Source organism: Erpetoichthys calabaricus, chromosome 13 (genome assembly GCF_900747795.2).
Source record: "Erpetoichthys calabaricus chromosome 13, fErpCal1.3, whole genome shotgun sequence".
In the NCBI taxonomy this organism is placed as follows: domain Eukaryota; kingdom Metazoa; phylum Chordata; class Cladistia; order Polypteriformes; family Polypteridae; genus Erpetoichthys; species Erpetoichthys calabaricus.
In genome coordinates, this window is record NC_041406.2 from 27850777 (window position 1) to 27865709 (window position 14933).

Consider the following 14933-nt stretch of genomic DNA (forward strand, 5'->3'; position numbering starts at 1 on the left):
TTTTGTATATTCTGAATTTCGGATTATTTTATAGCAAACCAGGCTCATACGCAAAAACACATATTCAATAATTTGATTAACTTAAGATGAATTGAACTGAATTAAATTAAATTTACTTACCTTCTCACCAGGGGCTCCAGGTGGGCCACCAAGTCCAGGGAGACCATCTGCACCCTAAAATAAAAGCAAGACTGGGCATTTACAGCACTATTTTAATGAGAAGCAAAATTACACCTTTTATTGGCTAACTGAACAGATAACAATATGCAAGCTTTTGAGGCAGCTTAGGCTTCATCTTCTTCAGGCAGGGAGATGTGTACTAAAATGATTGTATTCAAAATACGGTAATTTTCATTTGAAGAAAAAAAATGTAAAAACCAAAACTGCAGGATGGGCTGATGAATAAAGTGGTTGGCCTAGGGTCATATCCACATTTCATTTCTTTGAATATTTTGCTCCTAAGCACACAATCATTATATACGTTCTTTATTAAACCAAATAAATGAACTTATAATCTGATTAATAAGAGTGACATTATTGAATAGAGTATATTGGTTATATTGCATGTCACTATTATTATTATTAATGCTACATAATTATTATCACAGTTGCCTAACACTTTGGCAAAAAGAGAAAAATCCCAACACTTTATCTACTTTTACCTATAACTACCAAAATATTTTCTGTTTCTGAATTAACTGAAGCTGAGGATGGATCTGCAGTGCAGTGGTGAGTGGTGCTGCCTTAATGGATCCAGTGTCTCAGGTTTGAATTCTACACCTGCTCCTTGTCTATGTGGAGTTTCTATATTTCCCCTCTCTCTTTGTCTGGGTGGGTGTTGGAGTACATGTTATTTTTAAAGGTTTTTAATAATTGGAGCTCTTTTTGGAACAATATATATTTATTTCATCCTATGATTTATGTACCGTAAATAACAATGTACATGACAGTGGTTGTAACATCTCTGACGTATACAGAACTTCCGGTACAGCTACAGCCATAACGCTCGTTGAGATTTTTCTTCAGATGGATAAAACTCAAACCTTTAGCATAGTTAGTTAATATTCCAAATAGGGCAATTGCTAAGTTTGTTCTGGTTTTGTTCTTTTATGCTTTAATTGATCACCATAATTCTGATCTCTCATATTTGAACAGGGCTTGACACTGAGTATGATTCTAGTTTGCGTTATTACACTGGTCTTTTTGTCGCTAAACATACACTCACAACAGAGGGACTGTTCTTCAGGTACTCTGATCTTAGTTTCTTCATCCAAAACACGCACAAGTAAGGTTGCTTGGCAATTCTAAAATTACTCTGTGCACATGAGATGGATTTGTAATGGCCTCCTGTCCTATTTAGATTGGTTTCACCCTTGTAGCTGATGTTGCTGGAATTCTGTCTGGCAGCTTGCAATTCTGAATGTTGCTTTCAGAATATTGTTATAAATTAAATAATGTAAGCTAACGTCAGATTTACAATTTTTTTTTCATTCATTTTAAAATAATACAAATATATGTTTCAGAAGGCCAGATCCAACTAAACCATCACTAAGCACACTCCTTCAAATGAGTCAACCTAGATTGATCAGTTAACCAACCTACACCTCTTTGTCTGCCTACTTAAACTACAATTCAGTAAACTGTAATTAATCCTTTGCTTTTCTTAAAATGCTTTGTCAGTTATTAAAAATGAAAGTGTACAGTTAAGGAAAAAAAAGCCCAGTACTTACTGGTTGTCCTGCAGCACCCACTGGTCCTGGATAGCCAGGGAGACCTGGAAGTCCCTGTAAAAAGTACATTAAAGATATACATGAATAAAGTGAACACAAAAACCTCCAGAAACACTATTGCTCATGTGAGTTCATGGGCATAGGCTCAGTATGTCCTTTACATTCTGGTGCCACAGAAACAATTACTCCAATTGTAATAAAGTGTGAGAGAGACTGAGATCGTGGATGGCTGGTAGAAGGCCAGGGGAACTCAACACGTTAGGTGGCAGCAGAGGGTCCTAGCCAGAATAGGCGGAGTCTGGTTATGAATTATTGAATGCATACAGTATGGCAGCCACCAAGCGTGTCTGGGACAATAGATATGAACTGGGGTTCAGGAGCTGCAAGTAGAGCTCTGCATGGTAGTGATTTCTTGATCATACTCTTGATCACTCTTGATAAGTTTGATGAAATTCTTACTTAAATATCCAACCAACATGCAACGCTAACACCACTCTTTGGCACCATTATAACCAAGATTGGAAAAAGTTCAGAACTTAATTTTAATTAATAGGAAATGCAAACAAGCTTACCTAAAGTAAAATCAATTTACTTTCCTTAAAGTAAAAAAGATAGAACATCTTCCAGACAGTGTTCAGAAGGCATTAAGAAGGCAAACAGAATGTCAGGTTATATACTTTAGCACAGTGTGTGGAGTACAAGTCCAAGGAGGTTCTGCTCAAGCTTTATAACACACTGGTGAGGCCTTATCTGGAGTACTGGGTGCAGTTTTGGTCTCCAGGCTATATTGGTTTATGACAATTTTTTTTATGACAATTAAATGCAGACCCATATACCTCCCCCGTGAATTCAATGCTATACTGCTAACTGCTGTGTACATAGCACCTGATGCTAATGCTAACTCGGCTCTGGGGCTTTTGCATGACACCATCAGCAGTAAACAGAGCAGAGGCTGTTCACATCATTTCTGGGGACTTTAATCATGTAGATCTGAAAGCAGTTCTCCCTCAATTCCATCAACACATAAAGTGTGCAACCAGGGGAGTAAAAACACTGGACAAGTTGTACACAAACATCAGACAGGCCTATAGGGCTAAACCCCTAGCACACCTTGGCCAGTCTGATCATACATCTCTGCTTCTAATCCCTGCATATACTCCCCTCAGGAAACAAGCTCCCATTATGACCAGGACTGTTACCATATGGCCCGAGGAGGCCTCCCAACAGTTGCAGGACTGCTTCCAGAGAACCGATTGGGAGGTTTTCTATCACCAAGACTTGGAGTACCACACTACTGCAGTCCTGGATTACATCAGGTTCTGCACGGACAACGTCACCAGGGACAGACGCATAAGGATTTATCCTAACAGGAAGCCCTGGATGACGAGGGATGTCCAGAGTCTGCTGAAAGCTAGGAATACTGCTTTCAGGTCTGGGGATGGGGCTCTTTACAGTGTAGCCAGAGCGAACCTGAAGAGAGGCATCCGAGAGGCCAAGGCAGCATACAGAAGGAGGATAGAAGATCATCTGAGGAGTAACAACACCAGGCAGGTGTGGCAGGGTGTCCAGCACATCACCGGCTACAAATCCAGCAACTCCTTGGCTGCTGAGGGAGACGCTTCTCTGGCAGAGGAGCTGAACATCTTCTTTGCCCGCTTTGAGGCGACACCAACAGCAGCTCCATCACAACAGCCTGTTCACAACAGCAATTTACTCACAGTGGAAGTGTGTGAGGTGAGGCGGGTGATGAGGAAAGTGAACCCGAGGAAGGCGGCAGGACCCGACGGTGTGGCTGGACGGGTGCTGAAAGACTGTGCAGATCAACTGGCCGGAATCTTCACCAGGATTTTCAACCAGTCCCTGTCCCAGGCCACTGTCCCATCCTGCCTCAAGTCCTCAATCATTGTTCCGCTGCCAAAAAAATCCAACATGAACAGTCTGAATGATTTCCGCCCAGTGGCACTCACATCTGTCATCATGAAGTGCTTTGAGAAACTGGTGCGGAGTCATATCATCGCCTGCCTGCCAGCAGACCTGGACCCATTTCAGTTTGCTTACAAAGCAAAGAGATCCACGGAGGATGCTGTGGCCACAGCCCTTCATGCTGCCCTGACCCACCTGGAGCAGCAGGGGAGTTACGCCAGACTGCTCTTTGTAGACTTCAGCTCGGCGTTTTAACACCATCCTCCCACAACGACTGGTGTCCAAACTGGCAGATCTGGGACTTCCATCACTCACCTGCAGTTGGATACTGGACTTCCTGTCGGGTCGCTCCCAGAGGGTCAGGCTGGGTCTCCACACATCCACTGCTTTCAGCCTCAACACCGGGACGCCGCAAGGTTGTGTGCTCAGCCCGCTCCTCTACACCCTCTACACATATGACTGTGTCCCCACTCACCATAGCAACAAGATTATAAAGTTTGCGGATGACACGACGGTGGTCGGACTCATCTCGGGCAAGGAGGGTGAGCTAGCATACAGGGACGAGGTGGAGCGACTGTCAGAGTGGTGCACAGTCAATAACCTGCTCCTCAACAACAAAAAAACAAAGGAGCTTGTTATTGACTTTAGGAAAAACAAAACTGACATCCAGCCACTCACCATTGGCGGGGCATGTGTGGAGAGGGTCCCGGTGTTCAGGTTTCTGGGTATGGAGCTGGAGGATGACCTGACCTGGAGTGCCAACACCAAGGAGCTGCTAAAGAAGGCACAGCAGAGACTGTATTTTCTGAGAATTCTCAGAAAGAACCACCTCCCAAAAAAATCTGCTCCTTGCTTTTTATCATTGTTCCATTGAGAGTGTGCTCACGTACGGACTGTGTGTGTGGTACGGCAGTTGCACTTCCTCAGAAAAGAAAGCACTACACAGGGTCGTCAGGATAGCGGAGAGAACAATTGGTTGTACCCTCCCCACTCTGGAACAAATCTACACCTCCCGAAGCCGCAAAAAAGCAATAGACATTTCGCAGGACTCATCACATCCCGGTCATTGCCTCTTCCAGCTTTTGCCATCGGGCAAGAGATACAGAGCTATGAAAACTAGGACAAACCGCCTTAAAAACAGCTTTTATCCGAAAGCAATCATGGCCCTGAACTCAAAATAAAACTGCTCTATATTATTCTTCCAATGTGCAATATATACCTTAGGTCAACAAGTGCAATTTGTATATTTATTACTATTCGGTTTGTTATTATATTCTGTCTTTTTGTCATTTTAACCCTTATTCCTCACACTGAGTTGATTGCACCTTCAATTTCGTTGTTCCTTTGTAAAAGTGACAATGACAATAAAGATCTATCTATCTATCTATCTATCTATCTATCTATCTATCTATCTATCTATCTATCTATCTATCTATCTATCTATCTATCTATCTATCTATCTATCTATCTATCTATCTATCTAACTAACACTAGAAAAGGTCCAGAGAAGAGCGACTAGGCTGATTCCAGGGCTACAAGGGTTGAATTATGAGAAAAGATTAAAAGAGCTGAGCCTTTACAGTTTAAGTAAAAGAAGATTAAGAGGTGACATGACTGAAGTGTTTAAAATTATGAAGGGAATTAGTCCAGTGGATCGAGACTGTTATTTTAAACTGAGTTCATCAAGAACACGGGGACACAGTTGGAAACTTGTTAAGGGTAAATTTCACACAAACATTAGGAAGTTTTTCTTTATACAAAGAGCGATAGACACTTGGAATAAGCTGCCAAGCAGTGTGAAAGACTTTAGGGTCTTTCAAAACTCAACTTGATGTTTTCTTGGAAGAAATAAGTGGATAGGACTGGCAAGCTTTGTTGGGCTGAATGGCCTGTTCTCGTCTAGAGAGTTCTAATGTTCTAATCTTCATTTTATCACATTTGTCACAAAATGTCAGCATAACACCAGTTATCCCCGGTGATAACCATGCCTAAAGGTTACTAATGTAAAACCTTTAGTCCAATGTTGCAAACTTGCCTTTCCAGAGAAAACAATCAAAAGGTAACTGGAGGCAAGGGCTGCATAACAGTCAATTTATTCATTTTTCAATTTTTCATATTACCTTTTCTCCTTTTTCTCCATTTTCTCCCGGTCTGCCAGGATCACCTTTACTGCCCTGTCAACAAAATAGCAATGCAGACACTTCTGTGACTCAGCTTCATTTAGCATTGTATACATGACACCTAATACAATACTTAAAAATCTAATGGTCATTAAATATGAAAAAAAAATTATATATTAATTTTTAATAATTCTGGACATGATACAACGGATTCATTTGTGAACATATATTTTATATAAATCAAGAATGTAATCTTTGCCTAAAAAGCCTAATACCATCAAAGAGGAAGACTAACTTCAATTTGCTACCAAGTAAAGTTAAAGAAGCATCGTTCTGTCTTTCTGCATGACACCAGCATGTCCAAACCATCTTCACAAAACAATTAAACAATACATTGATAAAAAAAATTGTTTAGGATATGTGATATTAAAACATTACAGTCTTGTTCTTCAATTTTTATAATTTATTCCATTTCAAGTTTCATAATGTTTCATATGATAACTAGAAAGGGGTACCTTTATTCCATCAAGACCCCTTGGACCTGCAGGACCTGTAGGGCCAGGTGGTCCCTGAAAAATAAAGGCAAAACATTTTATAATAACAGTCATGAGTTGTAATTATTTAACAATTATGTAAATTTTAAGTAGCACTGATGATCTAGCAAGCAAGTAAATTTATTTTTTATTTTTTGCATTAAACAGAACTTCTAAGGATCAAAGTGCAGTACTAGAAATTATAATAAAACAAAATAAAGCAATTGAAAATAACATGTCTATACTTATACAAAGAAAAGTCAAGCAAAACGACACCTTTTATTGGCTAATCAAAAAGATTACAATATGCAAGCTTTTGAGGCAACTCAGGCCCCTTCTTCAGGTAAGATGTAAAAAGGTGTCATTTTGCTTGACTTCTCACTACATCCATAATGGCTAACACGGTACAGCACCCTAGTACTTTATACAAAGGAAAAAAAGCAATTTTAGAGAGGTCAAGAATAAAGTTGGGTTTTCCGTCCAGATTTAAAAAACGTAAAAGAAAGAGCTGATCTGGATTTTAAGAGGTAAGTTGTTCCACAGCCTTGGTGCAGTGGCTGTGATGGCACGGGCACCCTTTGTTTTACACTGTGATTGTGGAACTGCCAACAAAAGTGGACTAGAACAACTTAATGATCTAAAAGTAGAGTAAAGACTGAACAACTCAGCAACATAAGAAGGGGCCAGGCCATTAAACAATTTAAAAACAAAAGTAAAACTTTAAAATGTATCCTATAGTGGGCAGGGAGTGAAGGAAGAGACACTAAAACTGGGGTAATGAGATTCCTGCTCTTAGGTCTATTCAGTGGTCTAGCCGCTTCACATACTAACTGTAATGAAGGCAGACATGACTGACTGATAGAGTTGTGTGTTATTTGCGTAGCAATGAAAAGAAACAAAGTATTTCTGGATAATATCTCATAACAGGAGGAAATAGATATAAAAAAGTATAGCTTCGTGTTAAGAGACACATGAAGTATCTAAAGATTATTGCATGAAGTCCAGAAGATGCTTGAATAGACAAAGTCAGAAATGGCAAACATTCGAAACTGGGAGTTAAAGACTAAACAGGCCCCCAGAATCAAAAGGCATGATGTTACTCGGGGTTCAAAGGCAAGTCATAAACCAAAAAACAAACCTGGAAATAGGACCTGCTTGAATAATAGCTAACTACACTAAAGAGAATCGATATATAAAGTATCCACCAAGGGACAGCACACTGTAAACCATTTGCAAATGATGTCACAAGCATGACTAACACGCTGAGCTATACTTCTCCAATCATCCATTTTCAAAGTTTTAGCTCCTTGTAACCACAGTTTCTTCTTCTCCACAGACAAAAGTAGACCTCAGCTGGGACAATAATAATTCATTCATTACATTTATATAGCGCTTTTCTCAGTACTCAAAGCGCTATCCACACAGGGAGGAACCAGGAAGCGAACCCACAATGGCAGTCATGCTCCAGCTGTGGAGACATATGAAACGCTGTGTGTTCTTATATGCGTCTTTCAGCATCACTGTTAACATTTGCTGACAAACTGTGGCTCTTTTGTTACCCCATATTTATGGCCACTGGATAGCCAGGACCAGAATATTTTTTTCCATGACTATTCAATATATCCTTGAACCAGTTGTGCAGAGAATTCCTAACAGGATTTACTGTTCATTTATACACTCATGCAAGTTGCAGTTGATGCCAGTACTGTGGTACTTTAAAGACATGTACCATTGTCTGTACATATCATTTCATCACAGTTTAAGCTGAGCAGGGGGATCTGAAAAATTAGCCAGTTAGTTTAAGTCCAATAGAATTAGTTACTGATATACCTGTATTCAACAAAATATTTGAAGAAATCTGTAGGAGACTTTTTCACATTATGGAATTTTCTCTTCATCCATCCATCCATCCATCCATCCATCCATCCATCCATCCTCTTCTGCTTATCCGAGGTTGGGCAGCAGCTTGAGCAGAGATGCCCAGACTTCCCTCTCCCCGGCCACTTCCTCTAGCTCTTCCGGGAGAATCCCGAGGCATTCCCAGGCCAGCCGGGAGACATAGTCCCTCCAGCGTGTCCTGGGTCTTCCCCGGGGCCTCCTCCCAGTTGGACATGCCCGGAACACCTCAGCAGGGAGGCGTCCAGGGGGCATCCTGATCAGATGCCCGAGCCACCTCATCTGACTCCTCTCGATGCGGAGGAGCAGCGGCTCTACTCTGAGCCCCTCCTGGATGACTGAGCTTCTCACCCTATCTTTAAGGGTTATAATTTTAATTTAATTAATTTTAAGGCTTTTAATTTTCTATTCATTCACTGTTTAAATAACAATGTGTGCATCATTACGTATGAACAGTGGGGTACCTAGTGATGCCCCATAGCTAAGGACTGCTGTCCTAATTATTTTCATTTGGTAATATACCGATGGTGTCTAAACTTCATAGCGTAGGTATTCTTTTATTTCATACATTTGGGAAAGCTACTCAACACACCCACATTAAAATATATATTGTAACAGTGCTTACAAGTTACATCAGTCTAGGAATGGCAACAGCAATGAGTCAAGAACAGTTTCAGACGATCGGCTTCAGCACAAGCTGCAAGGCAGCCTATAATACTAGTGTGGCTAATTTGCACCATCCTTCTAAGGACAGAAAGCCACCTAAAAGAGTGATGTAAATGAGTATGAATCCATTAAAAATTTAATTCCTGATATTACTATCTGCTTTGAACGCATTTTATTATGTCATCGTGTTTGTCTATTATTTACCAAGCATGCATATCTTGCAATTTGAAATAACTAAATCAACAGTAAAAATTCCAATAAAGTGATCTCCCATTGTGTAATCAATATTTAAGCTACATTAGGTCAGCATTGCCAATTTTTGCCAAAATAACAAAGAGCCACTGATATCTGTCTCATATTTCTTTGTTTGTTAACACTATACATAAATTTCTTAAACCCACTTAATCCAGTTCAGGGTCATGGTCTATCCAGACAGCACAAACCAAGAACCATCCCTGGACAGGGCACCAGTCCATATTAAGGACCTCTCACACAAGACCCAACCATTAACGTAACCAGCATGTGCTTGGGATGAGCTAAGGACAAAAAAAAAAAACAAAACAAAGGGAGACTCCAGCGCACAGTTTTCCTGACAACATGGCAACCTTTTTTGTTGAGTGATTATTTATAACTGTTATAAAGAGGTACAGGTTTATGTTCATACTTGATATCCGTCTCGTCCATCCTTTCCTTGAGCACCTTCTGCCCCTTTGTCACCTTTAGAACCTGACACACCTGGCAATCCTGCAGGGCCAGGAGGGCAATCACTGCAGACATCCTACATGTGGCAGAAGGAAAAAAAAAATACAAAATGCTTCAAAATGTAAGAACGCTGTTTATTAATGTTAATACACCCCTTTTGTACAGTAATTCATTGATTTCACAACAGGTTTGGATAAGTTCATTTATCTTGCTATCTATAATTATGCGTGTTAAAGACAATTTGATTGGATATTTAGAAATTCAAATTAAGGAACTCACTATCAGATTATTTACTTTTTTATGATGTTTGTTAAATGTTGTGCTTTGTATTCCAAAATTTATACGAAAAGACTATTTTCCTCTAGGGATAAATAAAGTATATAAAATAAATAAATAGATAAAATAAAGCTGTTTATTAAAACTGAAGAACATAAAATTTAGTGTTCTTATTAATAGTACTAAAAAGTAACAAAATTAAAAATAAAAAAAAAGATTACACAATCACCTGAAAACCAACAATACATACTTTATTTCAGAATTTTGTCTTCTTCATTTGCGTATCATGATTAATTAAAACTCTATTCTGTCTATGTATTATATTCTGTTATATTATTATATTATATTACTGCGAGGCAGCATCGCTACCACTGCGTCACCATTTATGCCTAATAAGGCCACTTTTGATATCACAATGGTTGTAACTGGCTTACCTGATATATCCATAATATAAATGGTACAAACTGAGATCATGGACATATAACTACACACTAGCTGCCTGAGGTAGTTTTGACGAAAGTATAGATAACTTTATTTTAATGTATTTTGTAGTTAAAAAATTCTGCTGAGATCTGCATTATAAAAGCCGTTATGATAGTGGTGTGATCAGTTTAAGAACATAGATTTTTATACTTATAGGGTCAATACTGTCATGTGTAAATAAACAAAGAATAGTGATGTAAGGAAATTGCTATTTAAATGTTTACAGTTTTACAAACTAAAACTTTGTTTACCACACATGTATTTTTACCAACAGTGCAGTACCCTTTATGCCTTGTGTATATCAATAAAGAAATGAACATATGGAAGAAACATAACACATTACTTTTACTTACTTTAAGAAGGCCTTCCAGGTCTTTTTTGGACAATTCCGGTGACCTCCCCTGGTGGAAATTGAAGACAGTTATATTTTTGGTAACTTGGTCAAATTCCAACAGCACTGTAACAACTTTTCAATTATCCATTTTTGAGGACCTGTACATTTTCTGTTTCCCTCATGCACTCTCATAATCATCGATTTTTGTGTCAGCCTTCAGAAGCAGATTTCTGGTGGGTGCTAGACTGACTGCATTATAAAAATAGCACAGGTTTGTCAAATATCAGACATCTAAATTATAAATTAATTCTGTATTAATAAACACACCTTAAAGGTAATAAATAATTCTTAATAAAACCACAGTTTTTTCACAGTATTTTTTTGAATTTATTAAAAGCAACTAACATTCCATACAAGCAAGTCAAGCTTGATAAAACTAAGTTCAAATCAGCCCCCACCCATGATTTATAAAGTATTTCTTAATTGTATTTAACTGGCACTGTTCATCCATCCATTATCCATCCATCCATCCATTTTCCAACCCGCTATATCCGAACACAGGGTCACAGGGGTCTGCTGGAGCCAATCCCAGCCAACACAGGGCGCAAGGCAGAAGACAAACCCCGGGCAGGGTGCCAGCCCACCGCAGGGCAGGAGCAGCCGAAAGAAGAAAAAGAATGACAATAGTAACCCCAAGAATCATTCTTTTGAGTGAGAGGAGCACACGATACAAAATAATAATAATTTTTGTAAGCAGCATTCATATTACTGTAAATAGAATGGCATTCCAAAAACATTTCATATTTTTAATTAATTCTACTACAAATTGCTTATTTAATAATGCAAGGCAATGACTGTTGTTTGTCAAATATCATTCCAAAAGTAACATTTCAACCCACCGGTTCTCCAGGATCTCCTCTTTCTCCTTGTCGTCCAGGCAAACCCTTTAGAAAAAAGAAAAATTAATAATATATTTTAAAGATTGCCATAACCCAGATTTAATACATATCTATAGAACATCTACATCATAAAGATTGTTTCAGGACAAATGATGAATGCCATTTTGCAATTCCTGTAATTTGTAAAAGAAAATTCATTAAATTGTTAAAAAAATTGTTATATGAATAGGTTTATAATTATTTACGTATCTTTTCGGTAGTTTTCTGTAACTGAATATAAAAATCTAAGTCTTTTTCAAATGCATCACTCAGGCTTTTAATTAGAGATCAAAGATGTTAGTTTTGCTGGTAAAATGTAAAAATAAATTAAAGCATTACTCACATGTTTATTGGCTTATGCTAGCAATTAACAGGTAGCAGAAAAAAAGGGATTTAGTTCTGTAAAAGTACAACACTTGTCCTTACAATATTGAACGTGTCACAAGAATAAAGTACATCGGGGATTCCCAAACTTTTTCAGCTTTGTATCACTCTGAGTAACTTTGCCAAATTGATGTACCAACTTGACAGGGGCGTGGCTAACTTTAGCACTAATTTGGGGCGTGGTCCCCTCTGTGTTACTGCTGCTACTCAAACAATGATGTGGGTGGTCCATCTTTTAGTTTACTGCGGTTGAAGAGCAGTTGCACGGTGGAGTTTCATGCCAGTTGAAAACCTTGTAGTTTTCTGATGTTGAAGAGCGGGTTGGTTGTCCCTGCACCCTGCCATCTTGAAAATTAAGGGTTGTAAGCCAGAGATCATGAGACGGGGTGGGAGTGATACCCTCAAATAGTGCTTGAATGCCTGAGATCAGGGGCTAAAGCCCACCCTAACAACGCCATTGCCTACCAACTTTGACTTTCAAGCCCAAAAGGATTAATATGAATATAAAATTACAACATGTAACAAACAAAGGAAACATACAGTAGTATGGTTATTTTGAGGAAACAATAACATCATAATCATTAATAAAAACAACGACTCAAAATATTACGAAAGTGTTTAATGTGAGAAATGTGCTTGTATAGCTAAACATTAAGTTTGGTATATTTGGCACCATTGACTCAATTTTATCTGTAAATTCATCTCAAAGTTTAGATTGCTGCTGTATTTATTTTTTATATATAACATGGATGAAAAGCCAGATTCACACAAGAATGTCGGACTCGACCTGAATGGTAATAACCATTTTACAGCCTTATCCAAAACGAGCAGATATTCAGTTCACCTTGCAAATGAAAAGTCAGGTAAAACCATTTTCCTAAATTCTGGTGGGGGACTGCCATCAAATGGGAGTTCAATCAACTATTCTTTTTCTCAACAAAGCAAAGACCCTGGTCTTGAATGAGCATTTGATGTAGAAGTGCTACCTTCTAATTCTTTGTCTTAATGGCCCTTTCTTCTAAGGAAACCAAATTTCAACCGCTTATCCATATTAAAAAGCAGTTAAATATAGTGAATTCAAAGCTTTTTTTTTAAAAATGAACACTCAACACTGTCTTGATTTCTGGCTGATGCACATAATAATAATAATAATTCATTACATTTATATAGCACTTTTCTCAGTACTCATACAACAAAGCTTTATAAGACATGCAGAATTCCATTTTGTAACTACAGAGTGTCATGCTATTGAAACACATTCAACGTCAAACACATTAAATATGAAATGTCCACTGACAGAAGCATAAAGTGCATGCCCTCAATGGGCAGTGGATCATTTTTGTGCATATACAGCTACTCATTTGGTGAAATTTTATCTTCTACATTCTACCCCATTATTATATTTTTGAAAATTTTATGATTGTGTTTTCATTCACTAGCCGTGCACCACTGAGAAGTGTCTCACGCATGTACTGAATTTTGGGAACCCCTGAAATATATTACATACATTACAGTTTTTGGAAGAAATGAAAACCTCAGAAAACATGATCTCTCTCCCTATAAATAGAGTTGTAGTACAGAAAGAACATAGTTTTGACAGGCATGCCATTTTAGACAAGTTATTTTATATTTTGGTTGTCTGTGAACTGCCACCTTCCTATCCAACTACCACTCCCACTGGAATTTAAGGAAAGAAGGTTTTCATGCAGAAAACCACATGAAAATAGAATGAACATGTAAACTTCACGTTTAAGGCAGTGAAACTAGAGAAAACACTTGTGCAAATAGGGAACTGCTCTAACCGCTGTGATATTAGATGATACAGTATATGTGATGAGATGTCCATTCAAATGTTTTGAGAGTTATCTCCAATGTATCTAGGATATTCAGAAGCTGTTATGTATCTTATTTTAGTTTTTTATACAAAGGCATTCAGGAGCAAATTCAACTGGCAGCCTTGGAAATCCACTTTCAATGGATACAGCCGAATTATAGTATCTGCAGCAACAATTCTTGAAAAAAAAACACTAAGTAATGAGATCTAAAGTCAGTAACTGGATACCAAGGTCAAATGAATAAAAAGTACTATTTTAAGAATAAATGAAAAAGAATTCTTCACATGCATAAAAGAAAATAAAGGAAATCTGAATTCATGTCAGAAATGTTAATAGAGCTCAAGTATTACAACCCTGTATGACCAACAGGGTCAGCCAAGACTCTGAATTAGGAAATTTAAGGCAGTGGTGAACTGCCATTAGCAAAATGAGGGTTACCTGAGTTGACAGATGGTACTAAAGTTCCCCTACACTATATACTGTATATGTAAATAAATATATATGGGAACCATATATCCACAGAATATATATCTCTTTATAGACAAGGGAGACGAGACATGATCTCGGAAGACACTTTGACGTCCTGCAAGACAAGGCAGTGAGACCAAAGGACAGCTGCTGTACAGGCTTTTAAATGATCGATGCACAGCGTGACAAACAGAACACGCACCTCGGCGGCAGCAGTACAAAGGCAGTAGCTGATCCGTCTGCTTCTCCTTAGCATGTGTTCAGCCCCCCCTTCGTGGCAGAGCCACGAAGTGGCTGCAGCATAGTGTACCCCTAGGGGTCTTGGGTGGTCGAGCAAAGCAAACGAGACATGATCATCTCAGAGAGACACTTTGATGTCACGCGAGACTAGACATTACAACCTTAGGAAGCAAGAACTGTGAGATGGTGACTTTTGCACGTCACACCCTACTTACAAACAATTTAAAACAAGTTCACGGACATCTAACCTAGCTGTTGTTGGAATGCTTTTGGCAGTCACACTTCATGTGTTCTCAGCTCTTAAAACAATGACAAGCAGAACACGCAGCTCACCAGCAGATGATCCGACGGCAACTCCTTAACGTGCATTCAGCCCCACCTTCACAACACGAGCAGCATTATACG

General features: G+C 38.6%; 1 protein-coding gene across 1 annotated transcript in view; it reads right to left on the reverse strand.

The window, feature by feature from the left end:
• col22a1 (collagen, type XXII, alpha 1) overlaps positions 1–14933 on the reverse strand; it is a 349052-nt gene that overhangs the window by 33429 nt on the left and 300690 nt on the right. Inside the window, exons 44-50 of the mRNA XM_028818045.2 lie at positions 11563–11607; positions 10683–10730; positions 9533–9646; positions 6289–6342; positions 5774–5827; positions 1731–1784; positions 121–174 (exon numbers count right to left, since the gene is read on the reverse strand). Of these exons, the coding sequence (XP_028673878.1) occupies positions 121–174; positions 1731–1784; positions 5774–5827; positions 6289–6342; positions 9533–9646; positions 10683–10730; positions 11563–11607 (423 nt within the window). The remainder of the gene's footprint in view (positions 1–120; positions 175–1730; positions 1785–5773; positions 5828–6288; positions 6343–9532; positions 9647–10682; positions 10731–11562; positions 11608–14933) is intronic.